We start from the raw sequence: 26203 nt of genomic DNA on the forward strand, positions 1-26203 counted from the left end.
TTCTATAAATCTTTCCTCACCTTAGAAAATTAATTGCTGTCTTCTTTGTTCTCCTAAATCAATTCATGCATACATCTATTATCACATCTCAGTATGCTGTAATAAAGGGTCTAATATATGATGAGTTGTCTTTCTCCTTTTTGATCTGATGTAGTATTTGCCATATTGTAAATATTTTGCTGAATATACAAGTAAGTATAGTAATATTCATTGTCATTGAAATCTCATTTCCTCTAATCACCTTGGGAGACATCATGCCAGAGGCGTTTACTGGCTGTTTTATTTGGTTGTCCCAGTTTGTCAACTGTGATGTTCTCAAAAATTTTATCATACTATTGAACTTCAATAGATTGGTATTCAGATTTATCTTGGCATGTTTGAAGAGCTCTCTGTAGTTGGGTTTAATTAAAACTAAAAGTAGTTTTGTACTCATTATGCTCTAAAATTATTAGATAAAATTAAATAAAGCTGAATGTCTAATCAGAATAATTTACTGTGTATATAAACCTTGTCTTAGTATTCAGAAAGTAATATAAGATTTTTTAAATAAAATATTATGCCTTTCATCATGCTGCCTAGATTGTGGGCCATGGGGGCAGGTGTGTGAATATCTTCAATAATGGTAAATCTCTTTTTCCACCCTTCAGGGTAGACTTGATATTTAGAAAGTAAGAAAAGATGTTGTGTGAATAAGGAATTTCTCAGACTAAGAATTGTACATTTGGGGGCGCCTGGGTGGCTCAGTCAGGTAAGCGGCTACCTTCGGCTTGGATCATGATCCCAACGTCCTGGGATTGAGCCCTGCGTCGGGCTCCTAGCTCGTCAGGGAGCCTGCTTCTCCCCCTCCCTCTGCCTGCCTGCCGCTCTCCCTGCTTGTGCTCTCTCTCTCACTATCTCTCTCTCTCTGTATCAAATAAATAAATGAAAATTAAATTAAATAAAAAGAAAAAGAATTGTACATTTGGCCAAAAACAAAATGGAACTATAAAATAATAAACCTAGTTTGTTTTGGTGTTTGGCTTTTTTATTATATTTTATTCACAACCTAGATCTAAAAATATTTCAGAAGAAATGCTGTCAACATTTGAGCACTTCCAGCATTCTGGGAGTAACAAACCACCCTCCCAGAATAAATACTTTAAGGTAGTGGCTTTAAAGTACTTAAAGAACACTTACTTTAAAGTTTAAATTCAATGTGTTTGTCCCCTTTCCTTTAATGTACAATTTTTTATTGTACAAACTTATATGACAGTGTTTACTGTAAAAATCCAGATCTTTTTCATGTAATTTGGCTTTGAAAATATAACTAAAATCAAGCTATTTTTCTTTATATGTATCTAGTAAGCTTTTATATAACGGAAAATCCATTTCTCTTTTTTCTTTCATTCTTTAAGCTGTAATAGTAATAATAATGATTTTTAAATTTTCCCCCTTCTGGGGAAATGAAATTTTATTGCTCGGGAAGAAATTAATTTTAAAAAGCCACTAGAACAGAATTGAAATGAAATCAGTTTTGTTCTTTGAACTGCAGCACTGCTTTGTGATACTAATGGCCGTCTGCCGATGATAAAAAACAGGGTGAAAACAGCTCAACTGCACAGACAGTGTCCTTTGCAGCTCTCACCACTGTATACACACTTAACAGCATCGGTCATTTTATATCTATTTGACACTGATTAATTACTACCATCCATTCCGTTATTACAGCCACTGCCTTGGCATTTTTGTCAGGCCTAAACAATTGACGGGAGTTCAGCAGTGTGAATTATGTATTTATTTCTGTGACCCTTCATGCTATTTAATTAACTTAGATAAGTGCTGTTTGCACCCTTACTTTGAAATTAAGATTATTACAGAAATAGTTACTTTGCTTGTATTTCAAGACATGAAAATTATACTAGCTTATAAGGTAATTACTGTTATGACTCTTTATTCAGTGTTTAATATTGATGCTTAAAATTTTTTCTTTCATGAAAATTTAACGAAAGTATCCATTACTAGTTCATCTTGACCTGTGCTATATTTCTAAGCTGAGGGCTACATAGAACTCTTAAAAGTATCCTTTAAACTTGAAATGAAGAATTTGATGACCTGCTTCATAAGCTCTATAGAACATTTCCATTTTGAGCTTTATCCTAAGGATTGAATAGAACATTTACAAACAAGCCAACTTTCATTTTTTTAACACCTCCAAGGCACTTAAACAGCAGCAACTATTAGAGGACATGCACTAAAAAGAAACATTTGCAACAATACCTCATATACCTCAACAAAATCACTAACTTGAATGCACAAAGGATTTTTTTTTTTTTTTAGGTGGTGGTTAAACATTTGAAATAATACCCATCACCACCGATAATCACTGAAATGCAATCAAAGCAGTCAGATTCTGGTGGTTGTTTAAATAACAAAAATATTTTTATTCTCTTTTACTCATTTTTTTTGTTTGGTTTCTAATAACACCCAGTGTTGAAGAAGATGGCAGGAATGTAAAACCTGGAATATACTTTATGCCTTTTTTGAAAGTATTCCACTTCTGATCATTCATCCTAAGGAATCAAATCAAAATTCGCTTTTTAAAAAATATTTGCTCTTCTCAGAAGTGAAAGTATAGTGTTTTAAGTTGCCTTTTTTTAAAAAAATTATTTATTTATTTTGGGGGGAGTGCAGAGGGAGGGAATCCCTAAGCAGACTCCCTGCTGAGTGAGTGTGCAGCCCGACAGGGGGCTTGATCCCACTACTCATAAGATCACAATAGGAGCTGAAACCAAGAGTCAGATGCCCAACGGACTGAGCCACCCAGGCGCCCCAAGTTACTTTTCTTTCTTTAGAGTATTTTGCTTTGGAGTTTTGTTTTCATTTTTGTATAACCAAGTCTTTAACCTTTTCCATTTGGTTTCTGACTTTGGTTTCATACTGAAAAAGATTGTATTACTATATTTACACATTTCTGTTGAATTCTTTCCTCAGTGACTTAAAATGCCCCACTTACATGTACTAAATCGCCATAACGGATCTTTTGGTTTCTCTACTATATTCCATTTATCTCTGAGTCAGTTTATTCCTAAGTTGCCACATTTGTTAAAGTTTTTTTCCATAATTTACATACAATAAAATTCACATATCTTCATTGTATACTTTGATGAGTTTTGACAAATGTATGCACCATCCTAATCAAGATAAAAGATTTACATCACTCTAAAAAAGTTTCCTCCTTGGGGACGCCTGAGTGGCTCAGTCAGTTAAGCGTCTGCCTTTGGCTCAGGTCATGATCTCAGGGTCCTGGGATCAGGCCCCACATCACATTGGGCTCCCTGCTCAGCGGGGAGCCTGCTCCTCCCTCGCCCTCTGCCCCTCCCCCACTTGTGCGCGCTCTGTCAAATAAATAAATAAAAACTTTAAAAAATAAATAAAAATTTAAAAAAATAAAATAAAAAGTTTCTTTGATCCCCTATGTGATTAGTCGTTCCCAGCTCCAATCCCCAGACCAAGACAACCCCTGATCTGCTTTCTGTCACTATATATTAGTATTACTTATACTAAACTATTAGTATTCTTTTAAAATGTTACACTTCTTTGCTTAACATATTTTGAGGTTCATCTGTGTATCAGTAGTTTGTTCCTTTTTATTCTTAAATAGTATTCCTTTATATGACCATACCACAGTTTACTTACCACATTCACCTGCTGCTAGACTGTTGTTTCTAGTTAGGGGCCGTTATGGATGGAGTTGCTACAAATATTCATGTAAAAACATGTCTTTGTGTGGACATACATTCTCATTTCTCTTGGGTGGATACCTAGGAAAGGACTTACTAGGTCTTATGGTAAGTGTATGTTTAACTTTATAGGAAACTAGCAAATTTTTTCAAAATCACTGCACTTTTCAATGTTCCTACCACCATAGTGGGGTCAGCTGCTCCACATCCTTGTTAACACTTATAAAAAAGGTCAGCCATTTTAATTTGTCATTCTTTTGTCTGTAAGCTGTCTTTCTAATTAGCGTTTGCCTGATGACTAATGATGTCGAGCATATTTTCATGTGTTTACTGGTCATTTGTATAATTTGTGTGTGGGAGGTGTCTCTTAAAAATACTTTGCTGAATTCTTAATTGGGGTGTTTGTCAACTTACCGAATTAAAAGAATCCTTATATACATGGGTACAAGTTCTTTGTCAGATATATGTGTTGCTAATATTTTTATCCCAAATCCCAGCATTTCTTTTCATTTTCTCAATATCTTTTGAAGTTTGTATTTTTGTGTCCTAATTAAGAAATCTTTGCTACCCTAACATCATAGAGTTTTTCATACATGTTTCTTCTAAAAATGTTGTAGTTTTGCCTTGTACATTTAGGTCTATAATGTATTTCGTGTTAATTTTAAGAGTAATAGTTTATTTTTTCCCAAACGTACATTAGGCTGTTTCTTCATCATTTCTTGAAAAGTCTGTCCTTTTCCAATTTAATTACTTGGCTCCTTAGTCAAAAATTAATTGACCATATATGGATATGTCTATTTCTGAGCTGTTTTGTTCCATTGATCTGTGTATCTGTCCTTATGCCAGTTAGACACTGTCTTCATAAGATGATAGAAGTCCTCAGGCTTTGTTCATTTTCAAAATTGTTTTCATTATTCTAGATCCTTTAAATTTCCATATAAATTTTAAAATCAAATTGTCAATTTCTTACCCAAAAAAGCCTGTTAGGATTTTGATTGGAACTGTTTTGAATCTATAGATTACCTTGCAGAGATCTGACATCTTAACTGTATTGTTTGTATCCTTCATCCACAAGCAGAACATATGTCCCCATTTACAGTTGACCCTTGAATAATGTGGTCAACCTCCTGTACAGTCGAAAATCTGCATGAAACTTCTGACTCCCCAAAGTCTTAACTACTGATAGCTTCCTGTTGACCAAAAACCTTTCCAATGACATAAACAGTCGATTAATACTTATTTTGTGTTTGTATTATATACTATATTCTTAAAGTAAGCTAGAAAAAATGTTAAGAAAATCTTAAGGAGGGGCGCCTGGGTGGCTCACTCAGTTAAGCGGCTGCCTTCAGCTCAGGGGGCGCCTTGCTTAGTGCCGGGGACCTGCTTCTCCCTCTTACTTTGCCAATCCCCCTGCTTCTGCCCTCTCTCTCTCTCTCTGTCAAATAAATAAATAAAATCTTAAAATAAAAAATCATAAGAGAAAATGCATTTATAGTACTTTACTATATTCATCAAAAAAAAAAAATACACAATTAAGTGGACCCATGCAGTTCAAATCTGTTGTTCAGGGGTCAACTGTACTTTTATGATCTTAGCACTGTTTCATAGTTTTATGTGACTAAACATTGTACATACATTGTTACATTTATCTCACATATGCTTTTTTTTTGATGCTGTTGTAAATGCTCATGGGCTTTTATTTCAATTTCAAATTCTAATTCTACATTGCTAACATGTAGAAATGCAATTTTCTACCCTAAGATTGCTAAACCATCTTACAGTTCTAGTAGCTCTTTTTGCATACTAGGATTTTCTCTAAGACCATGTGGTCTGCAAATAAAGACTGTTTTGCTTCTTTCCCCCCCCCAAACTATCCTTTTTTATTCCTTCCCCCACACCTTCATGCCCTGACTAGTACATCCAATACAATACTAATTAGAGGTGGTCAGAATGCCCGTCCTTAACCTCAGTTCCAATCTGAGGAAGAACACATTCAGTCTTTCGCCACTGAGAATGTTATCTGGAGTGGGGTGCCTGTGTGGCTCAGTTAAGTGGCCCACTCTTGATTTTGATCTCAGGGTCCTGGAGCCGAGCTCATCACTCAGTGTGGAGTCCGCTGGAGATTCTCTGTCCCTCCCCCTGCGCTCATGCACTCTCTCTCTCTAAAATAAATAATTAAAAAAAAAAAAAAACATCAGGCACCTGGGTGGCTCAGTCCGTTAAGCGTCTGCCTTCAGCTCAGGTTATGATCCCAGGGTCCTGGGATCAAGCCCCACATCAGGCTCCCTGCTCAGTGGGGAGCCTGCTTCTCCCTCTCCCTCTGCTGCTACCCATGCTTGTGCTCTCTCTCTCTCTGTCAAATAAATAGGTAAAATCTTAAAATAAATAAAATGTTATCTGGAGTTTCTCATAGATTCCTTTTATCAGCTTGAAGAAGAGTCCTTCTATTGCTAGCTTGCTGAAAGTTGTTATAAATTAATTTTGTCACATTTTTTCCTGTATCTTATGAGACAGTAATATTTTTCTAAAGGATTTTTGAATCTTTGTTTATGAGGGATATCTAATAGTGTGTTAAGTCTTCCATATTCTTTCTGGTTTTCTATCTAGTTGTTATTGCAATTATTGACAGAGGAGAGGTGAAATTTCCAATGATAATTGTGGATTATATGTGTCTTCCTGTGGTTCTGTCAGATTTGCATCATGTGTTTTGAAGCTCTGTAGTCATACAATCATACATAAAAGTCATTATGTCTCTTTATAAATTGAATGATCATTTTGAAATATGTCTATCTCTGGTTATGTATTTTTTCCTGAAGTCATCTTTGTCTGAAATTAATACTGCCATTTCAGACTCTCTATGATTAATATAAAATTACATTTTACTTTGACCCTTTATATTCAAAGTATATTAAACACATTACAGTTAATGTTATTATCTGTGATACTAGATTTAATTCTGTCATTTGCTATTTGTTTTTTCTCTATCCCCTCTATCATTTATTCCTTTTTTCCTTCTTACCTTTTTTTTTTGATTGAATATTCTTTCATTATTTCGTTTTATCTCCACCGTTAGCTAAATAACTACATGTGTTGGGTTTGTTTTTATAATTGTTGCACTCAAGTTCCAGCATGCCTCTTTAGCTTACCAGACTACCATCAAACATTAGTACACCATTTCATTTATAGTTTAAGACTCAGTAATTTTCTTCCATTTACCCCCTCCAATCCTTTGAGCTATTGTAAAAATTTCACTTCCCCAAATATAGATTATCTCCCAATACATTGTTGTTATTTATGCTTTAAATACTCTGTTTTGTTTTAAATTAATTTTAAAATTTTTCATTTTTTAGATCTACTTTGTTCAAAAATTAAACATAAAATTGCCCTAAAATTTAAATCGATTAATTTTTTCCAAAATGAGTGAAACATCTCACAACAATAAAAGAGAAATACTAGGTATACATTATTACTTTTCTGCTACACTGTATTCCTTGAATTCTGTTTTTTTTTATTTATTAACATAATAATGTATTATATTTGTTTCAGGGTACAGGTCTGTGATTCACAGCGCTCACCATAGTATCTACCCTCCCCAGTGTCCATCACCCAGCCACCCCATCCCTCCCACTCCCCTCCACTCCAGCAACCCTCAGTTTGTTTCTGTATTCCTTGAATTCTTAAACACATCTTTTACCTTTCTTCTATAGGTGAAGCCTTGAAAGGAAAGATCACAGTCCACAAGAATAAGAAAGATCCACGTTCTCTCATTGTGACCCTCACATTGAATAATTCAACTCAAACTTATGGTCTCCAGTGAAAAGACTACAAAAAGCACAACTAACTTGCGGTTTTTAGTATGGGGGTGGGTTATGGGTAGGGAGTGGAGAGAGGGGGTTTTATGTGAGCATGTGAATGGATGATGGATCCTTTCCTAATGAGTCTCCTCAATACTAGAGACACATGGTAGGAATCTGATATAATTCAGCTAAGGAAAGGAACAACAGATCCTAGTGGACCACCTACATAATCACAGTCTTGGAAGTCCAGTCAGCAAGATTTTACTAAATGTAACCATTATATTGAGTTTAGCTATACTGAAAATCATTTAAATAGGCCTAAATTTGAAACAGAGATAGTCTTTTGTTGTTTTTAATGTTTCTTGCTATAAATTTTAAACACTAGTAACTGATTAGTTATTTAGATAATGTTTTATTAAGCTAGTAACTGTACACAAGCTATTATACATTTTATTGCAGATTTCTACTCTGAGGAGGAGTTTTTAATTGTATTATTTGCTAGAATATCAGAATATAATTAAAGAACAAGTGGGAGCGACTAAAATACGGAAAAGAATGTCACACAGATCATATTTGAAAGACAGCTTAGTTGATTATCCTCTAGTTCTGAACTTCTTGTTTTGTAGCTTCTTTTCTCTTTGCAAATATTCTTTCACCATACAATTTTCTAGTACTGCCCAGGAAATCTTAACATCAATATATGTATCCTAGGTTTCATACAAGTTTTTAAAGGTTGGGCAAAATAAGTACTTATTTACAAATATGTTACCTTTTTCAAACTAGATTTATGTGCAGAGTTAAACATGTAACTGTTAGTATACCTACAGTTGTGTTATTTACAGTTATTGACTCAATTTGAAATGCAGAATAGAAAACATTCAATAAAATATGTACAACAACTATTAGCATTATAAAATGGTATTTTAACATACTAAAGCCTTTTATAAAATCAGAAGCATTTAAAACAAGTCTTAACAAAGGAATCATCGTTAAGAAAACAGATTTAAGGACAGCTAGGTCATATACTTTTTTTCAGTTAACAGCTGGTTCTTTTTCAAACTAAGACATACACAAGGCAGCATAGCGTAGTGTTGAGCAGTGTGAGCTCTGGAGTCACTGCCTAGGTGCAGGCTCTGGTGACAGCTCTTACTTGCTGTTGGATCTCAGTCATGTTCCTTAACCTCTCTCTCCCTTTGTGAATGTGCCAGTTCATGAGTTAATACATTTCAACTACTTCAATCAGTGGCTGGCACATAGAAGACACTCAGTAAATGCTAGGTGGTCTTATCATTAGGCAGTCAAGGATCCCTTTCATGGAATATGTGCTATCTACATTAGATTCGTTGGGGAATCGAATACTACCCTTAAGTACATGAATGGGTGGGAAAATTTTAACAGAAATTAATATTTAATATAGCAAAAACTATTTTGAAAATTGTCTCTTGGTCTTAGAAAACTGGACTACTAGCAATGGGAAAATTAACCCCTTCAAATGCTGTATTTCAGACCATCATCTTTTAAGTCTTGTTCTTATATAAGCATGATTTCTGTTTTCACTGGGGTTAAACCAGCCAACTTGTTTTTGATTTAGAACATTAATAGAAATATGTGGTGCTTATAATATAGCTCAAAGTACTTTAAATTTTGTCTGGAATGACTTCATGTACAAATTTGAGTGTGGAAGAGTGATGAAAATAAGGAACCCCTGTGAAAAGATTTAATGGGTTTTTAAAGTAACCAAAAACTGTCTAATTTTTTTGCTTTATTTTTCTTTCATGTAAGTGCATAACAAAATATTTTTTACTATTTAAAAAAGTATTTCTCAAAAATGATTTTTTTTTTTAAAACTCTTGTTAGATTTGCCTAGGATTTTCACCTAGTGGCTCTTTTGATTTTCTCCTGGTTATAAATAGGCCAACCATAGTTGGTAGATCTCTGTTCTTTTCAGTTTGCCTTCCCAGGCTGAAACATTCTAATGTGTGCCAAACATTTTAAGAGAACATGAGAATCCAGATGTTAGCTCTTTGATTGGAATTTCAGCCGTTAAACTGCTACAAAAAATTAAAATTTCATAGCCTATGACAATGATACACTGTCCTTTCATGCTGTGACAGATGCACATTTATGGATAGCAAACTACTCTGTGCCAAGGATTTTATTTCATTTCCATTAAAATACATTTTCCTTCCTGTTTTTCTTTGTGAAATTAACATTGTTATTTTGTAATGTGTAGGATGCATCCAACTAGTCATCTCTGTTTACTAGAACAGTATTTTCTGGAAGGAGTATTTCAACAAAACAACTCTTGAAGGTGTACAGCATTGCCCAAAGTGGTCCAATAAGGAGCCCCAAGTGCTAGGAATACATTGTGAAATAAATGAGGGAGCTGTCATTTCACTTTGAAATGATCCCTGTTTGAGAGGGAGGACAAGTAATTCTGGTCCTACAGGGTTATTTGCTTCTTACCACTTAATCTAGATTAACCAATCTGGTCCACCTGTGTTTTCCATTATTCTACCTTTCTTTCTTTTTAAAGTGGAATATCTAAAATGTATTGTGTGAAGTTACTGACTTGAGATCAGCCCATACTAATCTGACCAGTCAACTATCAAGTGGAGGGAGTGTGCTAACAGTACTGCTAAAAACTCTGAATAGGAAAGATTAAAACAGGATCATCTATCACTTAGCTCCTGCCTGTCATGCCAGAAGTGATCATTTAAGCTGCTTGGCTGTAGCATAGATCCAAAACATCTAGAGATTCAGATTTTTCTGTGAAGAATATCTCAAAAACATATTAAATATACAATACTGTCACGGAATTTGGATCTATGATGAAAGGCAAGGTCAGTGAGATAGCTGAGGTCAAGCATTGCCTACTGTGGGTTGGCAAACTATAGCCTGGGGCCAGATCTACCCCATTGCTCATATTGATAAGGCTTTATTGGAGCAGAGATAAGCTAATAGTGTAAGTAGAATATTTCTTCACAAGATTCATTAATGGCTGTGGCAGAGAATATACACCCAATAGAACACATTACAAAGACTAGTTTTTACAGACTTGAAGCTAAGCAACTAGATTGTACTTCATTTATGAGACTTAGAGGATTAACCAAGACTTACCCTAATTTAAAATATATATAGATACAGTACTTACATAATTGAGACTGGTGTCTGGAATTATAACAGTACCCTGTGCAAAGGAAATTAGTACAAAACTTTGAAGCTGATTATCAACTTGATTTAGAAAGTTTTAATAAGGGCACCTGGGTGGCTCAGTTGGTTAAGCGACTGCCTTCAGCTCAGGTCATGATCCTGGACTCCCAGGATCGAGTCTCACATCGGGCTCCCTGCTTAGCAGGGAGTCTGCTTCTCCCTCTGACCCTCCCCCCTCTTGTGCTCTCTCTCTCTCTCTCTCTCTCTCATTCTCTCTCTCTCAAATAAATAAAATCTTTTTAAAAAAAAGTTTTAATAAGACCAGAGAGAGGTGCAAACAGAACTTTTCAAAGTTAGAGATGGTTGAACCCCACCCACGAGCTACAAACTAAACTAATGAAGGATTTCTGTGAATCTCACTAATCTCTGGGTGTCTTTAAAAGGGTTCTGGACCCAAAACTAACTGCCAACATTAGGAGAGACAGTTGGGGAAATTGCTTTATATCAGCACTTTCCAACATGCCTTGAGGCTCCCAATGCCTGCCTTGTTTGGTTCTCACCCTAGAATGTGGTGTTCCTGTTGTATTAATGCACAAGGCCCCATGGGATGGTATGTAAAGTCCCTGCCCAGCTATCATATGAAGCCATGTTGCCTTGGAGGCTCATGTGTTTTTAATGATTTTGTGTTTGTTTCCTTACTATAAAGTAAAGGCAAATTTTTCCAAGCAGAATGATGAATAAGCGAAGTAAAGTGTCTTAGCAATTCACTTGTCCTTTCCAATAGTTTTGGGTGCAAAAAAAAAAGCCTACCAAAGAAACAGTTTTCATATAGTGCCTTAACATCTTGGCTAATGTGGGACAGTTAGCATTTATTTAGCTCTAGAGTATAGCTAAATATAAACAAAAATAGTCTATCATTGAGTTCATTGTAATTTTTTAAAATTAAGATAACAATAGCTTAAATAGTAAAGGAAGATGAAGCCCCAGCCTCCCTTGTTCTGCATCCCAATCTCCTATCCCTGTGCAGTTCTGTATGTCTCCTCTTTTTGCGCTGAAATCCCTTGCCCTCCTGAGGACATTGCTTCCCCCGAAGGCCTCTTAAATAGGCCTCTTAAAAACTGTCCTCTCCCACACCACTTAACCTCCCTACACTTGGATGTGCAATGAGTGACTTCCTTGCTTTTGGTTGTCAGTTAAAAGACCATTCTCTCCAAAATCCTTCCTACCTCCTCCCATCTTTATCCTTTGTCATCAAGACTGTAACAAACCATCTTACCGATCAGCTCTCCACCTCCAGATTGATCTCCATTCCTTGAAAGTTTTAACTGCCACGGCTGCCCCACACTGCTCCTGCTTAATCAGTGCGATGTAAGATTTCCTGTGAATGACCCTCTTATACGCTGACCTTTTGTCTCATTGACCTCATCCAGTGATCTTGCCTTTTACCTTAACTCAGCCCCTCCTATGGTCATCCTGTAGAACTGGCCAAACCAGAACTCAAACTCCTGTATAAATCTCAACATTAAGTATCATTCTGACCACCTCTTTTCAGCACACTCTCTTTTGTAATCCATTCCAGCAATTCTTCAACTCCACCAAGACCAAAATCCATTCATTCATACCACATGTCTTCCGTCCCTCACCTCTTCATGTTTACACCTCTCTCTCGGATCAGTTTAAAATCCATAGTCCATCATTATAAACACCCCCTTTCATATAGCTGCAACTTCTTCACCTCTCCTTCACTTTTCTGTACTCTTGACTAAACCACAGTTCTGCTTCTAACCCAAACACATGACTGCACATACGCAGCTCAGTGAGGCTGGAGGAAAACACTCAACCATTCTGATGGTCTAAAATTTATGACTCCTAATCTCAGGTGTCCAATAGTCATTTCCCTGGTCTGTTTATCTCACAGACTCCTCAGTGACTATTTTATACCTTCTCTCCTCCAACCTCCAGAACATCCTCCTCATTCTTTCAGCTGAAGTCCTTGTTTCCTGTTTTACCAAGAAAGTAGGACAAATCTGAGAACTTCCACAGGTTTCCATACCACATGCCCCAGCCAATATTTATGCCTGTACATTGCCTCCCCACTAAGTGAACTTCCATTGCTTCTAGCTAAGCCAGCTTCTCTCCCTGTGTCCCACATCTCCTCTGAGTAGTTCAAAGTTAATTGCTTCAGCATGTTTCCCCTGTATCATTAGATTTTCCCTCCACCTCTCCAGTTAACATACAAATAGGTTATTATTTCACCGATGATATATTTTTTTTAAGTAAACTTCATGCTGGACATGGAGCCCAACACAGGGCTTGAACTCATGACCCTGGGATCAAGACCTGAGCTGAATTCAAGAGTGGGACGCTTAACCAACTGAGCCACCCAGGTGCTCCTATGATGAAAAAAATTTAACTCCACTTTTCCCTCTGCTATTGCCACATTTCTAGTTTTCCTTTTACATTGAGACCACTCAAAGAGTTTTCCATGTTCATGGTCTCTGCTGCTGCTCTTCCCATTTTTTGAACAACTGTATTGAGGTATAATTTATATAAAATAAAATACACGTTAAGTATACAGTATGACTTGGCAAATGTATGCATATACTCATCACCCCTGTTAATATTTAGAACACTTATTTCACACCAAAAAGTTTTCTTGTGCTACTTTGCAGTCAACATGTATCCCCACTCCCTTTTCCAAGCAAACACTATCCTGATTTCCATCAAGATAAATTTGTTTTGCCTGTTTTAGAACTTCATGTAAGTGGGGTCATACAGTATGTACTCTTTCAATCCCACCTTCTTTTAGCACAGTGTTTTTTGAGATTCATCATGGTTATGTGTGTCAACAGTGCCCTTTTATTACTGAATAGTATTCCATTTTATAAATGAAATTCTACTCGTCTGTTCATCCATTCACCTATTGGTGAACATTTGGATTGTTTCCAGGCTGAAGCCATTATGAGCATTGACATAGAAATTTTTTTAAGCCCATGCTCACCAGGATTACTGCCTCTGTCACTTCATTGAAACTACTCTTAACACGGTCACCAGTGAAGTGTGCATGTTGATAATTCCAGTAACCAATTCGCAGCCCTCATTTTATTTGAGTTACCAGTAGTATTGGATGCTGATGATCATGCTCCTGGAAACATTCATCTTGGCTTTCCCCACTCTTTTCCTTCCTCGTGGACCACTTCGGTTTCCTTTGTTGGCTTTTCCTCACTTTTCAACCTTTACATGTTGGCACCCTAGTCCTGAGATCTCTTCTGCCCATCTTCCCTCCCTTGGTGATTTTATCCAGTCTTACTGTTTTAAATACCTAGATGTTGATGATTCCTCAGCGTGTTCTCCAGCCATCTATCTCCCACTACAGACGATAGCCAACCGCCTACATGACATGTCTACTTAGATGTCTCCTGGGCATCTGAAACTTAACATGTTTCAGAACTATTTCTCATCTTCCCCAAACCCTGCTTCTGCTATCTTTCTCTACCTCACTTAATGGAATTTCTTCTTTTATTAGCTCAGGCCAGAAAACTTAAGGTCATCCTTGACCTTTATCCTCAACTCCACATCCAAGCTGGCCAACAAACTTTATCAGATCTACCTTTAAAATATATCCAGAACCAAAATAGTTCTAACTACTTCCATCACTGCTATCCTGGTCCAAACCAGCATCATCTTTCACCTCAATCATTAGTTCTCAAAATGTAGCCAGCAAGACGCCTGGTGACTCCAAAATAAAACTTGCAGAAAGTCCAGGAGATCAAAACTATTCTTGCAATAATACTGATACATTGTTTGCCTTTTTCACTGTATTGGCATTTATACTGATGATGCAAAAGCAATTGTAGGTAAAAGTGCTGGCCCTTTAGCACAGAAATCAAGGCACCAAACTAAATCATTTTATTCTTCACTACCACGTACTCTCTTTAAAATGTCCTTGGTGACATGGTAAATATTAATTTTATTAGATCTTGACCCTTGAATACATGTCTTTTAATATTCTGTATGATACTAATAAAACCGTTTTTGCTGCATGCTGAAATACAATATTTGTCTCCAGGGAAAGCACTTGTGCAATTGATTTGTGACCTAAACTAGCCACTTTTTTCATAAAATATTATTTTTACTTGAAAGAATGACTGAGAAACTATGGCAGGCATTGTCCTGCAAAAGAAAAAAAAAAAAAACTGACCTTAGCACTTCAAATAAAACAACTGGTAGAATTTGTTGCTAATGATAAAATACTAGTTTTCAAGCTAAAATTGGAATTTTTGAAAACCTGTATCTATCACTGTGAGCTTAAGGGCTTCCCAATCCTTAAAGACTTAAAAATTAGTGGTGTAGGGGAAGAAAAACAACTTTTTGCTCTACTCTTAAGTTCTCAACTATGACCTCTGTAGCAAAAGACAGACTAACAAGAGAAAAGCATACAAATTTATTTAACACCGATATGTATCATTGCACTTCACTTTATCGTGCTTTGCAGATTTTTTGCAAATGGAAGATTTGTGGCAACCACTATTAGTGCCATTTTTTCTAATAGCATTTGCTCACTTCTTGTCTCTGTAATTTTGGTAATTCCCACAATATTTCAGACTTTTTCATTGTTACTATATTTTTATAATGATCTGTGGCCCGTGATCTTTGATGTTACTTTTGTTAATTGTTTTGGGGCACCACAAACTGCACCCATATGAGACAGTGAACTTAAATTGATAAATGTTCTGATTGTTCTGACTGCTCTATGGACTAGCCATTCCCATCTATCTCCCTCTCCTTGGGCCTCCGCTATTCCCTGAAAACAACAATATTGAAATGAGGCAAATTAAAAACCCTACAGTAGCCTCTAAGTGTTGAAATGAAAGGAAAAGTCACATGTCTCTCACTTTAAATCAAAAGCTAGTTTAAGCTTAGTGAGGAAGGTCTGTCAAAGGCAGAGACAGGCGAAAAGCTAGGCCTCTTGCACCAGTTAGCCAAGTTGTGAATGCAAAGGAAAAGTTCTTGAAGGAAATTAGAAGCTCCAGTCCCGTGTACACACAAACTGTAAGAAAGTGAAACAGCCTTATTGCTGATAGGAAGTTTTTAGTGGTCTGGATAGAAGCTTCAACCAGCTACAACTTTGCCTTTAGCCAAAGCCTAATGCAGAGGAAGGCCCTAACTCTCTTCAGTTCTGTGAAGGCTGAGAGAGGTGAGGAAGCTGCAGAAGAAAAGCCTGAAGCCAGCAGAAGTTGGTTCATGAGGTTTAAGGAAAGAAACAGTCTCCGTAACAGAAAAGTGCAAGTGAGTGCTGATGTAGAAGCTGCAGCAAGTTATCCTGGGGATCTAGCTAAAATAATAAGGTGGCTGCACGAAACATTTTCAGTGCAAACAGCCTTCTATTGGAAGAAGGTGCCATCTAGGACTTTCATAGCCAGAGAGAAGTCAGTGCCAGGCTTCAAAGTTTCAGAGGATAGGTTGACTCTCTTATTAGGGGCTAATGCAGCTAGGGACTTTCAGTCAAAGCTAGGGTTCTTTGACCATTCCGAAAATCCTAGGGGCCTGAAGAATTAATGCTAAATCTACTCTGCCTGTGCTCTATAAATGGAACAACACACCCTAGATGACAACACATCTGTTTACAACATGATTTACTGCATATTTTAAGCCCACTGTTGAGATGTGCTGCTCAGGAAAAAAAAAAGCTTCCTTTCAAAAATATTACTGCTCATTGACAGTGCACCTGGTCACCCAAGAACTCTGATGGAGATGGACAACGAGATTGATGTTTTCATGCCTGCTAACACCACATCCATTCTACTGCCCATAGGTCAAGGAGTAATTTTGACGTTCAAGGTTTATTTAAGAAACACATTTTGTAAGGTTAGAGCTGCAACAGATAGTGATTCCTCTGATGGGTCCGGGCAAAGTAAACTGAAAACCTTCTGGAAAGGATTCAGCATTCTAGATGCCATTAAGAACATTTGTGATTCATGGGAAGAGGTCAAAATATCAACATGAATAGGAGTTTGGAAGAAGCTGAATTCCAACACTCATGTTTGATTTTGAGGGGTCCCAGACTTCGGAGGAAGTAAATGCAGATGTAGGGGAAATAGCAAGAGAACAAAATTAGAAGTGGAGCCAGAGATGTGACTTTCTGAAATCTCATAATAAAACTTTGAGGGCTAAGGACTTCCTTCTTCTGCTGAGCACAGAAATGGTTTCTTGAGATAGAATCTGGTCCTGGTAAAGATTGTTGAAATGACAACAGATGATTTGGAATGTTACATAAACTTAACTGATAGAGCAGTGACAGAGCTTGACAGGACTGACCTCCGTTTTGAAAGAAGTTCTACTGTAGGTAAAATGCTGTCACATAGCATCACATGCTGCAGAGAAATCATTTGTATATGAGTCAATCAATGCAGCAAACTTCATTGTTGTCTTATTTAAGAAATTGCCACAGCTACCCCAACCTTCAGCAGCCACCACCCCGATGAGTCAGCAGCCATCAACATCATGGTGAGACCCTCCAGCAAAAAGATTGCGACTCAGTACACCAAAACAAATGATGTAATATATGGTGATTAACATAACAATAAAAAAAAAAAAGGTTGCGACTCAGGGCACCTGGGTGGCTCAGTCGTTAAGCATCTGCCTTGGGCTCAGGTCACGATCCCAGGGTCCTGGTATGGAGCCCCGCATCGGGCTCCCTGCTCCACAGGGAGCCTGCTTCTCCCTCTCCCACTCCCCCTGCTGTGTTCCCTCTCTCGCTGTGTCTCTCTCTGTCAAAAAATAAATAAAAAATCTTTAAAAAAAAAAAAAAAGATTACGACGCACTGAAAGCTCAGATGATGGTTAATATTTTTTAGCAATGAAGTATCTTTAAAGTATGTACATTGTTTTTAAACATAATGCTATCGCATACTTACTAGACTACAGTACAGTGCAAACATAACTTTTACACACACACAAAAAAGAAATTCAGTTGACTGGCTTTATTGTGACATTGGCTTTATTGTGGTGGTCTGGAACTAAACCCACAATATCTCTGATGTATGCCTCTATAAGTTTTACATAACACAGAAGCCTTCACAAGGAAGTAAATGAAGACCCAAAGTAACAAACCTGAAGGTTTTATGCTAGGTTTGATGTAGAATGGAAAGTTGTGGGGGGCGCCTGGGTGGCTCAGTTGGTTAAGCGACTGCCTTCGGCTCAGGTCATGATCCTAGAGTCCCAGGATCGAGTCCTACATCGGGCTCCGTGCTCAGCTGGGAGTCTGCTTCTCCCTGTGACCCTCTTCCCTCTCGTGCTCTCTCTCATTCTCTCTCTCTCAAATAAATAAATAAAATCTTTAAAAAAAAAAGTTGTGGGAAGATGTGATAGGACAAAGGTAAGCTAAATGTAGTAAACTGGGGGAAACAGCAAGGCCTTTTCGTCTGAGACCTATCCTCTCTGTGTTCCTTCATTTTTGGAGATACTCCTCTCCTCCCAGCACAGGAGAGCCCCTCTCACATGAGGGTTTTATGGCCTGCTTCAGGGGAAAGTCCAAGAGTTTTTTCAGAAGGTGGGAGAAATCTTGAGAATGGTCAAATATATGTTCATTCTAATGACCACTGTTGAACACTGTGGGTACACCTATTTACTGAGAAGCAACAAATCAGAAGCAGAGCTAACAAAATAGAAGGGAGGGAGGAAGGGAGGAAGAACCCTTCCTGCATGTGCCATTTTCCAAATTCCTTCAGCCTGAAATATTCCTTGTGCCAAGATGCTGTATTTTGGGGTACATGTCCTGAACCTGATCAGAAGTAATAATAACATCCTTGATTTTTGGCTATATAATATGTATCAACATTTGAAAGATCTGCATAATGCAGTGAACTAATATTCTCTGCCACCCAAAATGCATAAGGTTACAAATACTCATTCTAAGGACAAGATAAGCCTTGGATTTTAATGAAACAATATAAAATTTTAGATTCCACATTGCAATTGACCTTTCTTAAAGGTTTTTTTTACTTAAAAGTAGTTTTAAGAAACTACTGCTTGTCCAGTTTGGGTTGGCTATTAAAGAAGATTATATGAGTCCATATTTTTTCATACACCTCAACCAAAACAATGTATCTTAATGGACTAAATGCAGAAGGAGCTATGAGAATCCAGCTGTACTTCTGGTAAACCAGAGAATAAAGTGATTTATAAAAATGCTAAACAATATCACTTCTTACTAAATATTTTTTGTTTTGAAAATACAGTTATTTCCATAAAAATATGTTAATTTTGTTAACATGGGCCTATTCAGTGAATTAAGCAAATATAAATGTTTCTCAGTTTTAATTTCTAATATGGTAAAATATCAATACATGTAACCCACTTGAACAAAAGCTTTTTGGGGCTCTTAATAATTTTTAAGAAGTAAAGGGGTCGTAAAACCAAGAAAGTTTGAGAACCACAGACTTAGATTGTTTTAAGACCCTCCTAACTGGTCTTTCTGCTTCTGACCCATTCTACCCTTCCCCCTTCTACCGTTAGTACATCAGCTGAGGTAATCCTTTTAAGATATAAATCAGATTGTTACTCATTTACTCAGATACTCCCAGCAGCTTCTCAACTCAAGTAAAAGCTAAAGTCCTACATTCACCTACAAAGCCCTTTGCACTACAAAGTAACATCCTGTTACTCCCTAGAACCATTTCCTACACTTTCCCACTGACTCCTCTCCAGCTGTGCTCACACTCCTTTCCATCCTCACACTTGATGGGCACAGCGTCTGTCTGAGGCTGTTCCTTCTGCCTGGAAAGCTCTTCCCACAGATGGTCACCTAACTCACGGCCTTGGCTCCTTCAGGTCTGGGCTCAAGAGTCCTTTTCTCAACAAAATTTCTCTGCCTGGCCAGAGTAAGAAAGTGTAAAACCCATGGTCACACTCCCAATTCCTTTCCCTGCTTTATTTTTCTCATAGCACTATTGCCCCTAATATACTATATGTTTTATCAATTTATTTTTTTTTTAATTTTCTTTCCCTTCCTCTAGAATGTAAGTGCCAGGAGGCCAGGGATTTTTGTCCATTTCATTAACTGCTGTATTGTGCACTGGTGCATAGTAGGAGCTCAGTAAATATCTGTTGAATGAAAAAATGAATGACCAATAATCTAGACTGGTAGTTTGCTATAATTAACCAGTGATACTATGGCAGTTTCTTCTCTTTAATCACTTTTTTTTTTAAGATTTTATTTTATTTATTTGACAGAGAGCGAGAGAGTGAACACAAGCAGGGGGAGCGGGAGAGGGAGAAGCAGACTTCCCGCGGAGCAGGGAGCCTGATGTGGGGCTCGATCCCAGGACCCTGGGATCATGACCTGAGCCGAAGGCAGATGCTTAACGACTGAGCCACCCAGGCGCCCCTAATCACTTGTTTTGTTATCTATGAATTACTTCATTTTGCCTCTCTGAATTAGACCTTTTACCTCTCATTAGTGCACAATTTATATACTTTTTTCTCAACCACAATGATGTTTTAAAACTTCAAAGCCTGGGGCACCAGGTGGCTCAGTCAGTTGAGCGTCCAACTCTTGATTTAGGCTCAGGTCATGATCTCAGGGTTGTGGGATCGAGCCCCACATCGGGCTCCACACTGGGCATTGAGCCTCTGTAAGATTCTCTCTCTTTCACCATTCCTTCCCCCAGTCATGCTCTCCACCCCCCCTCAAAAACAAAAAACAAAACTTCAAAGCCTAGGACCATCAAATGGTTCAGTAAAACCCTGAATCTGGTTTTTCATTACAGCTCCCCAGAACATGCAGACCTGCATTTTAGGGACAAGTGGTTAAAGCTACCAGTAGAGAAGATTTCTGAACCAACAAACTAGGAGTGATTTTTGGTTTTTTAGTATAGTATAGTTGACACACAATGTTATACTAGCTTCAGGGGTACGACAGTGATTCCACAAGTTTACACATTATGCTATGCTTACAAGTGTAGCTGCCCTCTGTCCTGATATATCACTATTAACAACATATCCTTTTCCTTATGCTGTGCCTTTAACTCCGGTGACTTGCTCATTCCATAACTGGAAGCCTATATCTCCCACTCACGCACTTTTAAATGGTTTTTAATTTACTTGCATGTTGATCCTTTTAAAAAAAGTAGATAATCTGGTGTATTTTAAAATTGGCAAAGGCTAATTCTGCTGTGTTGGTGTGTGAAAACTGCATGGATATAGTTTAAACTTCCTTAAGATTGAATATATTATTTCTTTTTTTTTAAAGATTTATTTATTGTTTTAGAGAGAGAGAATGCAGAGGGAAAGGGAGTGGGGGAGAGAGAGAGACTCTAGAGCAGACTCCCTGCTGAGTGGGGAGCCAAGGCAGCAGGGCCGGATCTCACAACCCTGAGATCACAACCTGAGCCTAAATCAAGAGTCAGATGCTTAACCGACTGAACCACCCAGGTGCCCCTCAAATATATTATTTCTAAAACATTTTAATATTGTTTCATTTATTAATTAATAGGGAAACAAGGAAAAATAATGAGTAAAAATCTCTTCAACACACAACTACATTAATAATATCAATAATTAGGAATAGTTTAGCTAATGAGAAATCTTGATCAGAAAACTTTGTTAAACCCTATAGATATATTGGGGCGCCTGGGTGGCTCAGTCGTTAAGCATCTTCCTTCAGCTCAGGTCATGATCCCAGGGTCCTGGGATCAAGCCCCGCATCAGGCTCCCCGCTCTGCGGGAAGCCTGCTTCTCCCTCTTCCATTCCCCCTGCTTGTGTTCCCTCTCTCGCTGTCTCTCTCTGTCAAATAAATAAAAAATCTTAAAAAAAATTTTTTTATATCCTATAGATATAGTTTTATAGCAATAGTGACAGCAAGGATTTCTTTTAAAGTGTTTTTAACCCCATTTCTTTTTTTTTTTTTTAAAGATTTTTATTTATTTGAGAGAGAAAGAATGAGAGATAGAGAGCACGAGAGGGAAGAGGGTCAGAGGGAGAAGCAGACTCCCTGCTGAGCAGGAAGCCTGATGTGGGACTCGATCCCGGGACTCCAGGATCATGACCTGAGCCGGAGGCAGTCGCTTAACCAACTGAGCCACCCAGGCGCCCTTAACCCCATTTCTATCCAAAGGTTTTGGAAAGAACAAAAGCTTTTGTATGGTTTAAGAAGTGGCTTTGAGATGTTTTCGGAAAGCAAGCAGTGTATATTTTTCCCTCTTGGAAACTGGACCTGAGACCACAGGAACATGAGTGGAGCCCCAGGTCTTTCATGACTGTGCGTCTCCAATGACTCTCCTGCTGGGACCCTAATAGGATTTATTCTCCTTACACCTTCATCTGCTCTGGCTCCTCATGCGGTTCTATGGTATTTGGTTTAATGAGATAACTCCTGTGATCCAGGGCAAAAAAAAACTATATTTTCTTTAAACAGACAAAGGATAGCTGAGGGAATTCAGAATTCTGTTCTCCGCTGTCATTTAATGTGGCCAGTATTTAATGGCAATCCTGAATATGCTGAGCCTTGAAGATGACAGTAGTCAATCTCAAAATCTCTGCCATGGCTGGGCAGACTGCATCTCAAAGAAATCTATTTAGCGCTGGTAATGTGGAAAGACAGTAGCTGGGAGGGGTCTGCAGTGGGGTACGGTAAGAACTTGAAATAATCTAGTGTCCATGGAATAAGCAATAAAAGTGTATATGTGAAATGTTTAACTAATGATGGAAATAAGAGTAATAGACACTGGGAAGGTTATGGCAGTAGAAGTAAGCACAATCCTCCTCTATCAGAGAAAAGGAACAGATGATGTCTAAAATGGATGCATCAAAATATAGAGATACATTATTTAGGAATATAAAGGTGATCACAAGAAAAATTTTAAATTATTTAATAAATTTAAAAATGTTGGTTCTTGGGAGGAGTTGCTCCAGAGGACTGGAGCAAGGGAATCTTGTTTTACTATTATTATGATCTCTTCTCTTGTAATCTGATTTTATAACCAAGTATATATAGGTAATATATATAGTAAAATATACATATATGTGTATATATATATAGTATAAAACATTTTTATATAGTATAATAATATATATAGTAAAAATAAAATATTTAGGTAGTAGATCTGATCCCCTCTGATAGTCAGGATGGGGCTGGAGAGAGAGAAGGAACAGGGTCTAGGATGGCCGGCCAGGGGGCTGATATGGTATATCTGATTTTGCTGTTGGCCATGTTCAGGTGTGAATGATGAACAAGAGGATTTGCGTGGCCTGCAGAAGTCCTGGTGCCCTAGCCTTCCTGTCCAGATGTTTTGGTTATCTCTGGAGGGTGAGAATGAGGGATTTTCTTTTCCTGCTCAGCAGGAAGCCTGAGTCTCCCTCTCCCGCTCCCCCCTGCTTGTGTTCCTGCTCTTGCTGTGTCTCTCTCTGTCAAATAAATAAATAAAATCTTTTAAAGAATACGATAATCTCGGGGCACCTGGGTGCCTCAGTTGGTTAAGCGTCTGCTTTTGGCTCAGGTCATGATCCCAGGGTCCTGAGATCGAGCCCCACATCGGGCTCCCTGCTCTGCGGGGGGGCCTGCGTCTCCCTCTCCCACTCCCCCTGCTTGTGTTCCCTCTCTCACTGTGTCTCTCTCTATCAAGTAAATAAGATCTTTAAAAAAAAAAATCTACCATTTAGATTGGCATATTGTAGTCCCTAAGAAGTGTTGGAGTGAAGAGACCTGTTAGCCTCAACCCCAAGTTTCCCTTTGCATGTAACAGTATTCATTCTCCTGCAGGATGGGTGCTCCTTCGAGTCCACTTTGGGACATGCTGTGCATCTGGGGAAATCCTAGCAAAGCCATTAAAGCACCAGCTCTGGAGCCAGACCACCTGAGTTTCAGTCCTGGCTCTACCATTTCCTCGTTGTGGGTCTTTGAGCAAATAGAAACATAGCTCAGCTACAACATAGGAATAATAGTAATTCCTATTTCCTATGGTCATGGTGAGGATTAAATGAGTTAGCATATACGTAAAGTGCTTAGAGCAATGCCCGGCCCCTGAGAAGTGCTACCCGAGTATACGCCGGGATTACCCTTGTTGTTATACCACTCGGCCTCTAGCCCAATCCTCCATCTCCCGACTCTCAGGTTTCCCAACAAGCAGTATGGAAGAAGGCAAGGGTCACTTGACATTCTTTCCTAAGTTCAAAGCATTTCTAGCCACACTAGAAGGATTTAGGATTTGTCATTTTCTTCCCAGAACCTGCCCACTCGGACTGTGATTTTAGATTTTATATTTAAATAAAAATGCCCTTAGTTAGAAACTAATTAGATAGCCCGGGACATTGATGAGAGAGGAATTTTCTCTTGCCATCAGGAAGATAATGGTGACTTTTAGCAGGCCTCTTCCTTCTGAGTCAGCATCAGCAGCAGCAGGAATCGTCACTTTTCACAGAAGACTGGCTCCAGGGCCTGGCCTTCCCAGCTCTCCTGCATCCATGGCTTCTCCCTGGCACCTGAAGGGCACAAACCCCTCCACTGCTTTGCCTTCTTGCCAACTTTGCGAACTGCATTCTGCCTGAGTAAAAGGGGTGGTGGTAAGGTGACGGCACACGGAATCCCACAAGAGCTGGGTTAAGGGAAGCGAGTTGTGACTTCACCTTAGTTTTGTGGAAATCTGACTTTGTTTGAAAAAAAGTGAGTCTAGGCAAAGGGCATGAAGAGGTCACTCAAAAAAAACACATAAAAGACCAACAGACATAAAAATATTTCTAACCTCACTAATAATAATCAAAGAAATATAATAAACTTAACATATTTCTTATATTAGGACAAAGATTTTTTTTTTCTAATTGATAAAACCTAGTAATGGCAAGAATATGAGGAAAACAGCATTCTCTGACACTATTATTAGGGAGTATAGAATCTTTTTGGAATACTATTAAATATAAATCAATATTTGAAATGCATATGTCCTTTGACACAGCAATTTGACTTTAGAAATTTATCATAAGAAGATAAAACTGGGCCAGGAAACAGAAGTATGTGTTCAAAGAGGCTCAAAATGGCTCATAAGTATTAAAAAATGGGAAACAAAACAATTATGTATGGGATAGATTAAATTATTGGTCTCAATTCTTCACCCCGATCTGCACTCACATGTCTTCATCATAAGCAAGGTCTATTTCCCCATTCTTTGACTTTGGACTTGGCTATGTGGTGTGCTTTGAATGGTGTGTGGACAGATTCTTGGCTCCAGAAGGGTGAGAGACATATGCAGGAGGGCCACCCTTGCCCCGTAGACAGAGCAGCTATAAACTGAACCTGAACTACCCAGCTGAGGACAGCCTAAGTCCACCAACTCCAGCCAGCCTGCAGACATGTGATACTTGTATAACATTATATATATCCATCTGCATCTGTATGTGGAATTTATATGGAATATGTAAAATTATATAAATTATGTATAAGTCACTACAACTGAAGGGTGATTTGTTAAGCAGCAGTTACTCACCAGTACAGTCCATTGGTAGCACATGTATGTGATACCACACTATGCAGTTTTCGGCGATGGTATGATTTATACTTACTGGCATGGAAAGGTGTCTACCCAATACGGTAAAGTGAAAGAAATCAGATTTCAGAACACAACCAATCTAGGTACAGTTACACACACACAGATACAAGAACAGATGTTTTGGTTATTTCTGGAGGGTAAGAATGAGGGATTTTCTTTTCTCTGTAGTTTTGTATATCGCTTTTATTTTTCAAAGAGCACCCATGTTTTTTAGAATTGGAAACATGGCAACAGCAACGATTGTGATCTATACTGAGAGAACAGAAAAGATGAGTCTTTCTAGAATAAAGAGAAATGCAGTTAGGAAAAGAGGAGCCCAGATTACACGCAGCCTTGAAAGGTGGACAGAGTTCAGGTGTGATATATTGAGAACTAGAATAAACCTAATAGTTAGCATTGATTAGTGCTCACTCTTGGTATGCGGATAAGTGAATGATCTCATGTAGTCCTCATAGCAACCCTATGGGGTCATAATTTCAACTTTCCTCATTTTACAGAAAAAGAAACAGGTTCAGGGAGGATGAATAACTTGCTCTGGATCACATAGCTTGGATTTGAACCCAGGTCTGTCTCCAGAACCCATCGTCCTTCCAGTATGCATGCTTATTCTCATTGCATGGCTTTGAGTGAAGGAATGGCACAGAGGGGTGACAAGGAGGCACTAGGTATGGAATCCAAACACCCGAGCTCTTACAGCTTGAGGGGCTGTGGATAAAGGATAGGTGAAGGGCATTATAGTACAGAGGGTAGGTCAGAGAATCAGCCACAATCAGAGGTCCAAACTGATCAGCACTTAGGAGCTGAGTGATTGTGCACCAGTTACCTAGGCCCTTCTAACCTTGGCTTTATCCTTCCATGAAAATGTAGAATAATTAATAAACACCTCCTTCATCGTCATGGGAATCACTTTGGTGCGTGGCACATGAGCCCCCAATCAGTGGTTGCTAATATTTTAATATAAGTAAAATACTTTGGAAAACAGAAAATGCTCAA

The 26203-nt window shown here is 38.1% G+C and overlaps 1 protein-coding gene across 4 annotated transcripts in view; it reads left to right on the top strand.

Moving 5' to 3' along the window:
* PRMT3 (protein arginine methyltransferase 3) overlaps window positions 1-10873 on the top strand; it is a 138458-nt gene extending 127585 nt beyond the window's left edge. For 2 of the 4 annotated variants that reach the window (XM_027578117.2, XM_027578119.2), the window contains exon 15: window positions 7427-10871. In XM_027578117.2, coding sequence (XP_027433918.1) covers window positions 7427-7536 — 110 coding nt within the window. In that variant the 3' untranslated portion in view covers window positions 7537-10871. Of the gene's footprint in view, window positions 1-7426 lie in introns of all 4 variants that reach the window. The other 2 variants (XM_027578120.2, XM_027578118.2) reach the window with 2 other exon arrangements.
* The last annotated feature ends 15330 nt before the right edge of the window (window positions 10874-26203 follow it).

The sequence above is a fragment of the Zalophus californianus genome, chromosome 11, assembly GCF_009762305.2.
Source record: "Zalophus californianus isolate mZalCal1 chromosome 11, mZalCal1.pri.v2, whole genome shotgun sequence".
Classification (NCBI taxonomy): domain Eukaryota; kingdom Metazoa; phylum Chordata; class Mammalia; order Carnivora; family Otariidae; genus Zalophus; species Zalophus californianus.